The 12,460-nt window shown below is 43.2% G+C and overlaps 1 protein-coding gene across 1 annotated transcript in view; it reads right to left on the bottom strand.

The window, feature by feature from the left end:
• Positions 1–12,460, bottom strand: part of RNF13 (ring finger protein 13) — a 99,218-nt gene that overhangs the window by 59,226 nt on the left and 27,532 nt on the right. Inside the window, exon 3 of the mRNA XM_068280800.1 lies at positions 571–651. Coding sequence (XP_068136901.1) covers positions 571–651 — 81 coding nt within the window. The remainder of the gene's footprint in view (positions 1–570; positions 652–12,460) is intronic.

Below are 12,460 nucleotides of genomic sequence, written 5' to 3'. Positions count from 1 at the left end.
TGCAAAACGGAAAAAATGCACTTTTATTTCCAAATAAAATATTGTCGCCATACATTTGTGATAGGGACATAATTTAAATGGTGTAATAACCGGGACAAATGGGCATATACAATACGTGGGTTTTAATTATGGAGGCATGTATTATTTTAAAACTATAATTGCCAAAAAGTGAGAAATAATGATTTGTTTCCGTTTTTTTCTTATTCTTCCTTTTAAAATGCATTTACAGTTAAGTGGCTCTTAGTAAAATGTACCCCCCAAAGAAAGCCTAATTGGTGGCGGAAAAAACAAGATATAGATCAGTTCATTGTGATTAGTAATAAAGTTATAGGCTAATGAATGGGAGGTGAACATTGTTCGGATGCATGAAGCGAAAAACGACTGAATGCGAACTGGTTAAGAGGGCAGAGACTGCTGGTCCGGAAGTAGTTAGGGTTTCTTTTGAGAAAACCCTGTGTTTATCTGTGCAACAGTTTTGTTAGAAGTGATAAATTGTACTCTCTGATAATGAATAATGGAAGAACCATCTCATATATTGACAAAGTTGTGCACATGTTATAATGAGCATACCTTCAATCCTTCACTGGGAAGCCTGTATCCAAACCTCGCTGGAAGGTCTTCAAATGTTTGGGTATCATTGTCTGCAGTGTACTGTAACAAATCACAGGAGCAGAATTTTATATACATTTACATTCGGGTTACCAACTACTGTATACAGTATAAACGGTATTTGTTTAACCACTATGCATTCTGGGATTTTTACCCCTTAAAGGGAACCTAAACTGAGAAGGATGTGGATTTTTCCTTTTAAAATAATACCAGTTGCCTGACTCTCCTGATGATCCTGTGTCTCTAAATACTTGTAGCCACAGCCCCTCAACAAGCATGCAGATCAGGTGCTCTGACTGAAGTCAGACTGGATTAGCTACATGCTTGTTTCAGGTGTGTGATTCAGCCACTACTGCATCCAAAGGGATCAGCAGTACTGCCAAGCAACTACTATTGTTTAACTACCTGGCGACCACTCCACGCCAATGGGCGTGGCGGCAGCTTCAGGACTGCCTAACGCCAATTGGCGTCATGTCCAGCTAATTCAGGAGATTGTGCGCGCATCTCAGAGCGGCTAAATTAGACGGTGAAACCGCCGTCTTTACACAGAATACAGCGCTGCAATCAGGATTGGCTTGCTGGGGGGGAGGGAGGGATTTGTATAAAGAAAGAAAAAAAAAAAAAAAAAAAAAAGTCTAAAATATAAATAAAAAATGAAAAATATTAAAAAAAACAAATAAACTGGGGAGCGATCAGACCCCACCAACAGAGAGCTCTGTTGGTGGGGAGAAAAGGGGGGGGGGGGGGAAATCACTTGTGTGCTGTGTTGTACGGCCCTGCAGCTTGCTTGGCCTTAAAGCTGCAGTGGCCTATTGAACAAAAAACAGCCTGGTCTTTAGGGGGTTTAGCACGGTGGTCCTCAAGAGGTTAAAAGGAAACATACATAGCCCTTTCAGTTAAGGTTCCCTTTAAGGTTCCTGAAAATTTTGGTATATTGGCTGTGTCACTATTGATCCAGGAAAACAAAAGTTTGCTTTCTTAAAACTGAAAGTATTTGCAATAATTCAGGTTGGAGTGAGGTCCGAGATATCTCCCAGTGCATCACTGCATCGGTAGACATCTCGGAGCTCACTCCAACCAGCAAATACTTTCTGTTTTAAAGAGACTCTGAAACCTCGTAAAAAAAAAAAAAAAAATCAGGTTTTTAATTTAAAAAAAATGTGTTTAACATCTTTGCCCTACCTAAACCGCCGCATCCCTGCCGCTGTACACTAACTAAATCCCCCCCAAACTCCCCAGGGGGCAATCCGGGCAGCGCTTCTGTGAGAGGCAGAGCTAGTGGCTGGATAGTGTAATGGTTAAGGGCTCTGCCTCTGACACAGGAGACCTGGGTTCAAATCTCGGCTCTGCCTGTTCAGTAAGCTGCAACTATTCAGCAGGAGACCTTAGGCAAGTCTCCCTAACACTGCTACTGCCTGTAGAGCGTGTCCTAGTGGCTGCAGCTCTGGCGCTTTGAGTCCGCCAGGAGAAAAGCGCGATATAAATGTTCTGTTTGTGGTTTTGTTTATGAGCCGCAGCTCTGCCTCTCAGCGCGTCTGTCAGCCCGTCTGACTGACAGCGCATCTCTCACTCTGTCAGCCAGCGCATCTGGCAGCCGCCTCTCTCCCGCCCCTCTCAGACTTCCTTCACTGAGAGGGGCGGGGGAGAGGCGGAGATCCGCCGCTGATAGACACGCTGAGAGGCAGAGCTGCTCATAGCTCTGCCTCCAACAGCTGCAAAATCCACGACCAAGAAAGTCGTGGTTTTTGCAAGGGGGAGGGGGGGGGGGGGTGAGTTCTGGTTCACCATGAGCTTGCCGGGTACTCTGTAACTATTGATCCAGCGATAACTTTTTATTACCCAAGCCATCAAACTGAAACATACATTTTTTTCAGGATAGGCTTTCTTTGGGTAATATTTTTTTCCAAGTATTTTTTTAATTTAACAGGGACTTAAAGAAAATTAGGCATACACACAAAAATTACAATTGTAAGACACCATTAAAATACATCATTTGTCTCATCCCGGTTAAAACAATACCATACATACCATATTTCATTACTACTTGGGCATGTAGCGTACCATTATTATTAGCCTGTGTGTCTGCAGCGATTGCATCTGATCGCTAGGGCGCATAGTTTGGGGTACCCAGTACTGTATAGATGCATTGCTAGGCAACATTACAATGCATCTGTATAGCGTTGGGTCCTTGAGCTGTCGCCTTGTGATCGCATCTGATCGCTATGGGCGGCAGCCATTGCAAGGTGTTCATGAATCTTAGTGCAACGTATAGGTGACAAAAGGGGTTTAAACTAAAAACAAAAAACACTTTGAATGGGCTCACGGTCCCTTAAAAATAACAAAAACTTTTTTTTTTTTTTCACCTAACTTTACATGGATTGCTGGTAGCAGCAATCCTTCACTATCAGGAGAGAGCATGTGCAGGGGCAAGTACAAGTGTACATGTGGGACGCGCGAATGGCGGCATTCTGCACCTGACATACCTTGTATGTCTAGAAACACAGAGGCATAGATCTGGTTGTAAGAAGTACATCCAGGAATGGAAAAAGGTTAAAAATACCTCTGTCCCTAGGTAAGAATATTTAACATGGTGAAAGGAACACAGCGACAAGAGTGGCTGCAATAGCTTCCCCTTTCATTGTATACACCGTACAGCCTGTGTCTCTGCTGATTCAGCAAGAGAATTTCACTGAAGTCAGTGCGGTAGGTTTTGCAGATTAAGCAGGGACACAATGGAAATGCTGTCACCACAGTGACAGTGCACAAATTATATCGGAAAAAGTAGCTTTTGAAAATCATCCTTTCACTGTTATATATAGGCTTGCTATAGACCAGCGGTTCTGGATGTAATCCTGGCTTCAGGGACAAACAACTTTGCCATCACTGCTAAACCTTCAGCTTCTTCTGTCTCCACCCCCCCTTTCGATGTCTCCTTAGGGATAACAGATGATTGCCTAGTGCGACTGGTGGCACCTTAGTATGGCAGCTTCGGCTCTTGGCTTTCCGAAAATTTTCCCCCTTATTCTCACCATCTACCCCCCCCCCCCCCCTTTCAGAACCTGTATGAAACCAATTCCGGGTACAACTCCTTAGTACTTGGCGAACTGAGGCCTCTTGCACACTGCAAGCAATTCAGATTCCGCTTTTTAATCAGTTTTTACATCCGATTCAGATTCCGATTTGCAGTGTGCAGGGAGCAAACTGCAAATCGGAATCGGAAGTAAAAACCAAAATTAAAAAGCGGAATTTGAATCTGAATCGCTTGCAGTGTGCAAGAGGCCTGATTCTGATAAAGAGATAATTTGCATATTCAGCAGTGATGCATTATGGGTAACCACAGTTACACACTTCAAGTTGAATTATCGCAAAGACCTTCTGTTTTAAGAAGCCAAACCACACTAAGCTTTGCTTTTTGGTAGGAGGGCTTTTTTTCGGTCTCTTTGTCCCCTATGCTTTCCTAGTGGTTTTTCATCAGCCCGAGCTGCTTAGATACTGCAGTGCTTAGAGTCTGTGTCCTTAATCATTACTATCAGTTTTCTTTAAAGGAACTCTAAGTAGCTGTGTAAACATTTTTTCAACTTTTCATATTAAATAGAGGCAAAAGTTGTAATTCGTTGTGTATAGGTTGTAGCAGTATTGGAACAATTCATTGGCGAAGCAGCGCTTCAAATTTTACACTGCAAGTGCTGTTCTTTGCTTGGGGTGAGATTACAGTTATATGAAGCTGTGGTGTCAGATTTCACCCACCATTACAAACAAGAAAAATTTCCTCTGCTCTCCTGCAGACAGCTCAGTCAGAGAGACAGGCAGCTGCAGTCATACACAGATGTAGTGAGGGATTCCTCCTCCCCTAATGATTTACTGGCCCATCACTCTGCTCAGCTTGGCCATCAGTTTTGTGTGAAAGTATTTTGATAACAGTAAACAAAGATGTAAGCAGTGAAATGTATACGCCAACATTTCCCAAACCATTCCTATCTCAATTGAAAAAAAAATATGTTAATCGATCGTGTTCCTTTAAGAAAATATTTCAGTGTTTCTAGTTCTTACAACATAGTGATAACAGTTTCTATAAATAGGAATATATTGAGAACACACATGGTAAACATGGTACTTTGCACTTGAAACCCAAATCTGTTCCTCATTTTCTAGCCATTTTTCTTTATGGCCATCCACTACCGCATCATTTGTGCAGTATACTCCACTGATGATGTATACCCAAGCAGGTTTCCATTCCTGCTACCTAAAGTGAATCAGAGGTGAGAGCGATATGGAGGCTTCAATATTTATTTCCTTTTAAACAACACTAGTTGCCTTGCAATCCTGCAAGTCTATTTGGCTGGAATAGTGTTTGAACAACAGAAACAAGCATACAGCAAATCTGCAGATCTGACAACGTCAGAAACACCTAATCTGCTGCATGCTTGTTCAGGATCTATGGCTGTATTAGTGGATCAGCAGGGCAGCCAACCAACTGGTATTGCGTAAAAGGAAATAAATATGGCAGCCTCCATATCACTCACCTCGGATTCACTTTAACCTTCGTAAACACAAACCTTCATTTTTAGCCGCTTTGTTTGTCCTCTCCTCTGGCAGCTGTTCGCTGCGCTTAATGGTTATTCTATTTGAAACTGTCGTATTTAAACAATTGTCCATATTTGTTTTTAAATACCACTGCCTGTTCTTGCCCCTAAACTACATGGCCGTGGCTTTGATGAGCGGTTCTCTGGGGTGGGGATGGCTGACCACGTCATTCCGTACGTGGAGACCAGTCCCCATGTGTGGCCACACACTTTACACCGCCCCAGACTCCGCCTTCTCCAAGCCGCCGTCATGTTGCGCCTCTATGCGTCACTTTATGCGACTATTTAGGCTCATGTCGAACGGGGTGTATTCATGCCCGGAAGAAGCCACTTGTTGCGGCGAATCGTGACGGCCCTCGGCACGCACGCCCTCTTGTCCCACTTCACGCGGTAAGCTACTCTTGCACGTACGTTGCCATTTCTGTATCCCATCACTTTAGGCTTATACAGCCCATTTCACTTCCTCATCAGTGCACTTTTTCAGCTGTTCCTTACACGGACCCTTGTGTGTGTGTGTCTCTTCCACTCTTCTTCATCCTGGCTGTATTCTTGCAGGGTGACCTGGTGCATACTTTTGGATTTATTCTCTGGCTGCTAACACTTTTTTCTATCACATATTATTTTCATCATTCCACTTGCCGGTTTGTGGATTGGGACTATTATTTACACATGATGCATATTGTATGCTTCTATGTATTTTATGGATTTTGAGGGCATTATTGTAGTATGACTATATTATACATTATAGCATTGTGCCATGTTTTTTTATTGGATATGGATTAATAAAGGCTAATTTGTACTTTCCGTACAATTGTGGTGCGGTTTTTTGCAGGGCTTTACTTTTTCTTTATTCATTATATATTCACTTTAACCTTCTGCAAGTTGCTGCACTTACATACCACAGATTTTGGCTTTAGCTCTAGCCGTAAATGAACTACAAAATGCTGGTATGCGATGTTGCTTTTGAACGATGTCTGAATAATTGTGTTAAAGGGGCACTATGGTGATAAAAATTGTAAAATTTAAAATATGTGCAAACATAGACCAATAAGAAGTACGTTTACTTTTGCCTATTTTGCTGTCACTTACAGTAAGTAGTGTAAATCTGACAGAAACGACAGGTTTTGGACTAGTCCATCTCTTCATAGGGGATTCTCATCAAGGCTTTTATTCTTTATAAAGATATTCCTTAAAAAGGATTCAAACAATAATGCTGGCCAGCTTCCCTGCTCACTACACAGTTTTTTTGGCAGTTGGACAGAACTGCCATTCACTAAGTGCTTTTGAAAATAAATAAATACCTAAGAATCCCCCATGAAGAGATGGACTAGTCCAAAACCTGTCAGTTCAGTCAGATTTCTATTACCTACTGTAAGTGACAGCAACATAGGAGAAAAGTAAAGTAATGTATGGCTCATTTTATTCTGGGAAAAAAAAAACGTACTTATTTGTATAAGTTTGCACATATTTTAACTTTTAACATTTTTCGTCAAAGTGCCCCTTTAACCACTTCGCCATATCTGGATGCATATATCCGTCCAGATAGGCAGTGGTGCTGCAGCCGTGTGGTGCGCGCGATCGGGCGCGCGCGCGCTCCCGCTGCCTTCCGCTGCCCCCCCCCGATCAGTGAATGGGAATATAATTCCCATTCACCGATCTAAGTCCCCGGCAGAAATACCGACGCTTTCTCATCAGAGAGCGTGGTATTTCTGCCCCCAGGAAACTTCTTCTCTTCATTTTAGTTCCTAGATGCGACATCGTTCGCATCCAGGAATTTTTTGAATGTGGCCATCTTGTGGCCAAATCGTAAACTGCACCCACATACCTGTATTGAATAAAAAAAATACATTATATTACATCTAAAATTGGCTATTTACCTCCCAAACTAAAATTACCCAAATACATTTTTGTATTAAAAAAAAATAAAAATTACAATAAAAAAAAAAAAAAAACTACATAAATAGTTACCTAAGGGTCTGAACTTTTTAAATATACATGCTGTGGTTCCCAGGCGGTGAGAGTGCCTGGGACCCTGTGGTCCCCCGGTTGTATGGGGGCATTGGGAAGCCTCCCCGTGGCGCTTTTTTAAAATTATAAGCTTGTAAATAGTGATGGATGCAAATTGAAAAAATGCACCTTTATTTCTAAATAAAATATCGGCGCCATAAATTGTGATAGGGACGTAATTTAAATGGTGTAATAAGCGGGACAAATGGGCACATAAAATGCATGGGTTTTAATTACTGTAGCATGTATTAATTTTAAACTATAATGGCCAAAAACTGAGAAATAATGATTTTTTTCCATTTCTATCTTAATCTTCCTGTTAAAATGTATTTACAGTAAAGTGGCTCTTAGCAAAATGTACTACCTAAAGAAAGCCTAATTAGTGGCGGAAAAAACGAGATATAGATCAATTAATTTTGATAAGTAGCGATAATGTTATTAGCGAATGAATGGGAGGTGAACATTGCTCGGATGCATAAGATTTTCGAAGCTGTAGGCTGAAGTGGTTAAATAAGCATAACTACGGAGCACCTCATTCGTAATATTTAAAATACATGTAAACATATACAAATAAGAAGAATGCTTACCTGAGGAAAATGTATGCGTGCTCTAACACCAAGTTTTAACCCTAGCAAGTCTGGCTCTGCAAATCTGGCTCAATTGGCTATTCATGAGGCAATGCCCATGCAAATATGCATTTGCTTTCGCACGCCAAACTATGTAGGGTCAAAAAACGAATACCGCAAAGCGGTTGCCCTGCGGAAATTAGTTCATGCCACATTAGCACTATCCAGGAGCGCCACGGGGAGGCTTCCCAATGCCCCCATACAACCGGGGGACCACAGGGTCCCAGGCACTCTCACCGCCTGGGAACCACAGCAGCACCCCGGAGGGGGAGGCTGGGTGGCGCAGGCGACCCCCCCCCCCCCCCCCAAGCGTGGCCAGCGCCGGGGGGAGCCGTCCGCTCCAACCTCCCAATATTAAAAACAGGCACTTACCTTAACGTCCATTGCGTTCTGCTACACGCGCATTAACTTGGGGGCACCACATGAGAGAGGAGCGAAGCATGGGTCACCCCAAGCTTTAGAGCTCAGGGCAGGCTCACACACACACCACACTCCAGAGGAGGGGGGGGGGGGGGGGGGGAGGACAGGTGCAAACAACTCACTCCAGGGCTCACACCACCAGAGCAAGCCATCTTCCACCTGCCTCCAAAGGATACAACTACAAAAAATGCTTACCTGAGCAGAGCCAGATTTGCAGAGCCAGACTTGCTAGGGTTAAGACTTGGTGTTAGAGCACGCATACATTTTCCTCAAGTAAGCATTTTTTTGTGGTTGTATCCTTTGGAGGCAGGTGGAAGATGGCTTGCTCTGGTGGTGTGAGCCCTGGAGTGAGTGGTTTGCACCTGTCCTCCCCCCCACCCCCCTCTGGAGTGTGGTGTGTGAGCCAGCCCTGAGCTCTAAAGCTTGGGCGACCCATGCTTCGCTCCTCTCTCATGTGGTGCCCCCAAGTTAATGCGCATGTAGCAGAACGCAATGGACGTTAAGGTAAGTGCCGGTTTTTAATTTTGGGAGGTTGGAGCGGACGGCTCCCCCCGGCGCTGGGGGGGGGGGGGGGGGGGGGGGGGGGGTCGCCTGCACCACCCAGCCTCCCCTCCGGGGTGCTGCTGTGGTTCCCAGGCGGTGAGAGTGCCTGGGACCCCGCGGTCCCCCGGTTGTATGGGGGCATTGGGAAGCCTCCCCGTGGCGCTCCTGGATAGTGCTTATGTGGCATGAACTAATTCCCGCAGGGCGACCGCTTTGCGGTATTCGTTTATTGACCCTGCTTAGTTTGGCGTGCGAAAGCAAATTTATATTTGCATGGGCATTGCCTCATGAATAGCCAGTTGAGCCAGATTTGCAGAGCCATACTTGCTAGGGTTAAGACTTGGTGTTAGAGCACGCATACATTTTCCTCAGGTAAGCAAATAAGAAGAATGTTTCTTCCAGAGACAAATGAGCCATAAATTACCTTTCTCCTATGTGTTTGTCACTTACAGTAAGTAGTAATCTGACTGAACAGACTTGCTTTTGACTAGCCCATCTCCTCATGGGGGATTTTCAGGGTATTCTTTATTTTCAAACGCACTTAGTGAATTGCAGTTGCTCCATACAACTGCCAAACTAGTGAGCAGGGAGGCTGGCCAGCATCTTATTCCTTTTGAGGGAATGTCGTTATAAAAAAAAATGAAAAAAAAAAAATGGCCATGCTGTTAGATGGATTAGCCCAAAACCTGTCTGTTCTGTCAGATTTCTACTACCTACTTTAAGTTACAGCAACATAGAAGAAAAGTAATTTATGGCCAATTTTTCTCTGTAAGAAACCTACTTTTTTTGTATGTGTTTACATATTTGAAATTTTAAAATAGTTTGCGATATTGGCCCTTTAATAAATGTCTTTTCTGATATTACATGCATTCTTTTTATAAACTAAGTGTCATTTTTGTGTACACATTTCAAATTACATTTGGCCCTGTCTGGGGGTTCTTATCTAGCTATCGATTTGGGTGTCTTTATTGGATATCTTTTAAAATATCTGCTACCTATTAAAAGAATACATGTAGTGTAGGATGCACAATCACGCAGTCATACTCATCTATCTACAGCTGAATTTATCAACCTATTGCTGGCCATATGCTGCTTGCATAGATGTGTGAGTGTTGTCATAAGCACACACATTACCGTATGTCATCCCAGTGCGCGATTTATGAAGGTGAGGTAGGGCTTGCCTAACGTTTTGAGTGCCTAGTCTAGACAAGAGGGACTGTATTGTGAAGACACTTATCAGCAAAGTAAGCCAGTTGAAGTTCTCAACTGAGAAGCAGAAGGTTAAAGGGGGCGAGTAAGTATGGTCAATGAGATGCTAAGAATTCATTCAGTTGATGCAAATTATAGCTTAAACAAATGGAGACCTGCATCCAATCCCATTCTGCCTATAGGGTAGAGCATTACTACATGATTTCCCCAAATCAGTACCTACCGACCTAAAGATCTAATATATACATAAACATACATATACACATACATTGTATTAGTAGATCCTATTCCCCACGAAAAAAAAAATAGATGAAAGAAAAAACAAAATGCAGGCAGGAAGTGAACACAGACTGGTTCTTACCCAAGCTGGACAATAATATAGAAACGTTGGGAATAATTAAGAAAAGTGGTCAGAGTGATTAATGACATGTTGAAAACTATTCTTAATTATTTATACCCAATGTTTCTATATTCTACATGGCTGACCAGCTTGGGTAAGAAATAATCCCAGTCCATATTCACTTCCAGCCTGTATTTTAAATTGTTTTTATGTTTATTTGTGTGGAATATGATCACTAATACATTTTATACATTTATTGAATACATTATGGATCTTTGAATATTTTTGCATGCCTTTAACTACTTAAGGACCGAGGTGATTGAAATCTACGCCCTGTTTTGGTGGTTACCTGGCTGGCAGGGCGTAGATTTCAGTCACCGTCGCAGCACGCACTTGGCGTTTTCACCGCTGAATCCCGTCGCAGCTCACTTGCTCTGCCTGTCTCTATGATGGCAGAGCTCTGTGAGCCGGTCAGGAGCAGATTTCATTGGCTCCTGGCCGTGTCTATCAATGTGAGCAACTCCCATTGGCTTACATTGATCGACACGGCCAGGAGCCAATGAAAGCGGCTCCTGACCGGCTCACCTGACTCTGCCGTCATAGAGATGGCAGAGTGGATGTCAGGAGGATCCCAGCGTGCGGCAGTTATATGCGGTGCTTCGTCGGGATTCTGCCCTTATTGTACCAGCGGTCTGGTCCTTAAGGGGGCAGAGACTGCTGGTACTTAAGTTATTAAAGAGAGTCTGAAGCCTTAAAAAATTCCTCTTATTACTTAACATGTTAAGCAATATGTGCAGAGCTAAAACGCAGCATTCCCGCCGCAAAACGATGTAATTAAATCCCACAAATACCGGGGCAAAATTCCATGACTTTTTCGTGGATTTTTCTGCCCGGGGGAAGCAGAACTTTGCGCTGTAGCTCTGCCTCCAGTTGTGTCAATCTCCGCCTCTCCCCGCCCTCTCAGTGAAAGAAGACAGAAGGGGTGGGGGGGGGGGGGGGGGGGGGAAGAGGCAAAGATCCACGGAGATTGATGCAAGCAGAGGCAGAGCTACTGCACAAAGCTCTGCCTCTTCTGCTGAGGGAATGCGGCGCTTTAGTTCTGCACATTTTGCTTAGCATAAATGTCAAGTAAAAAGAGGAATTTTTTAAGGCTTCAGAATCTCTTTAAAAAGGATAGATCTTACTTTTTGTGAAATCATGATGCCAATTTATGCAGCTACTGCATTTGATTACCGTAGCCAATTTCCAAGCTACATAAAACAAGCTCAGATCTGCATCAACTCAATTACTAGCATTTCATAGACCCTCCCTAGTCTGGAGGGAAAGTGTAAGGGAAAAAAAGGGTACAAACCGTTGCTTGATGTTGGTCATACACGGCTCGGTTTTAAGCCATTTAGATGGCTCGATAGATCATTTACACCCAGTCCGATCTCCCGCTCGATCGTTTCGCTGCTCAATTCCTGATAGCAGTGAATGGAAAAAGTTAAGAGAAACGATCGGAAGATAAGAGAATTGACTGGCGAAACGATCGAACGGGAGAATAGAGCAGCAAAAATGAGCAGTGTATGCCCAGCATTAGTGTGCTTTTTTTGTATGGCAGAAGTCCTAATCCCCTCCAGTGCTGTTTGACCTCTCTAGAATCACTTTCCAGGTGTGCAGTGTATTAAAGGGAACCTGAAGTTAGTAAAATTATTTAAAATAAGCACATGATGTAGCTGCAAATGAATATTACATACTAACTTCACCGTCAGTTCCTCTCAGAGGCTCACCATTTTCTTCTTACAGTGATCCCTTCCAGTTCTGACAATATTTTTTCAGAACTGAAATACGGTATACCAGTTGCTGTCAGTTATATATCAGCAGCAGTCAGTTACAACTGACTGTGCAAGGTAAGATCCATGTTTCCCTATGGCTCAAGTGGGTGATATTACAGTTTAACTGTGTACTGACCAGGAAGCTGTTAGGGGGTAAGTGGCCATTTTTAAAATGGAGGATGGAGAATTCCACTGATCACAGAGGACCAACGGGATGCAGGAGAAGAAAAAGAAATTGAGGAGTAGGCTACACAGGAGGCAAGTATGACCCGTGTATGTTTTTTTTGACCTTTTATTTTCACTTCAGGT

This window comes from Hyperolius riggenbachi, chromosome 4, assembly GCF_040937935.1.
Source record: "Hyperolius riggenbachi isolate aHypRig1 chromosome 4, aHypRig1.pri, whole genome shotgun sequence".
In the NCBI taxonomy this organism is placed as follows: domain Eukaryota; kingdom Metazoa; phylum Chordata; class Amphibia; order Anura; family Hyperoliidae; genus Hyperolius; species Hyperolius riggenbachi.
The sequence above is the reverse complement of the archived record's forward strand: the minus strand, read 5'-3'. Positions and strand labels throughout refer to the sequence as shown.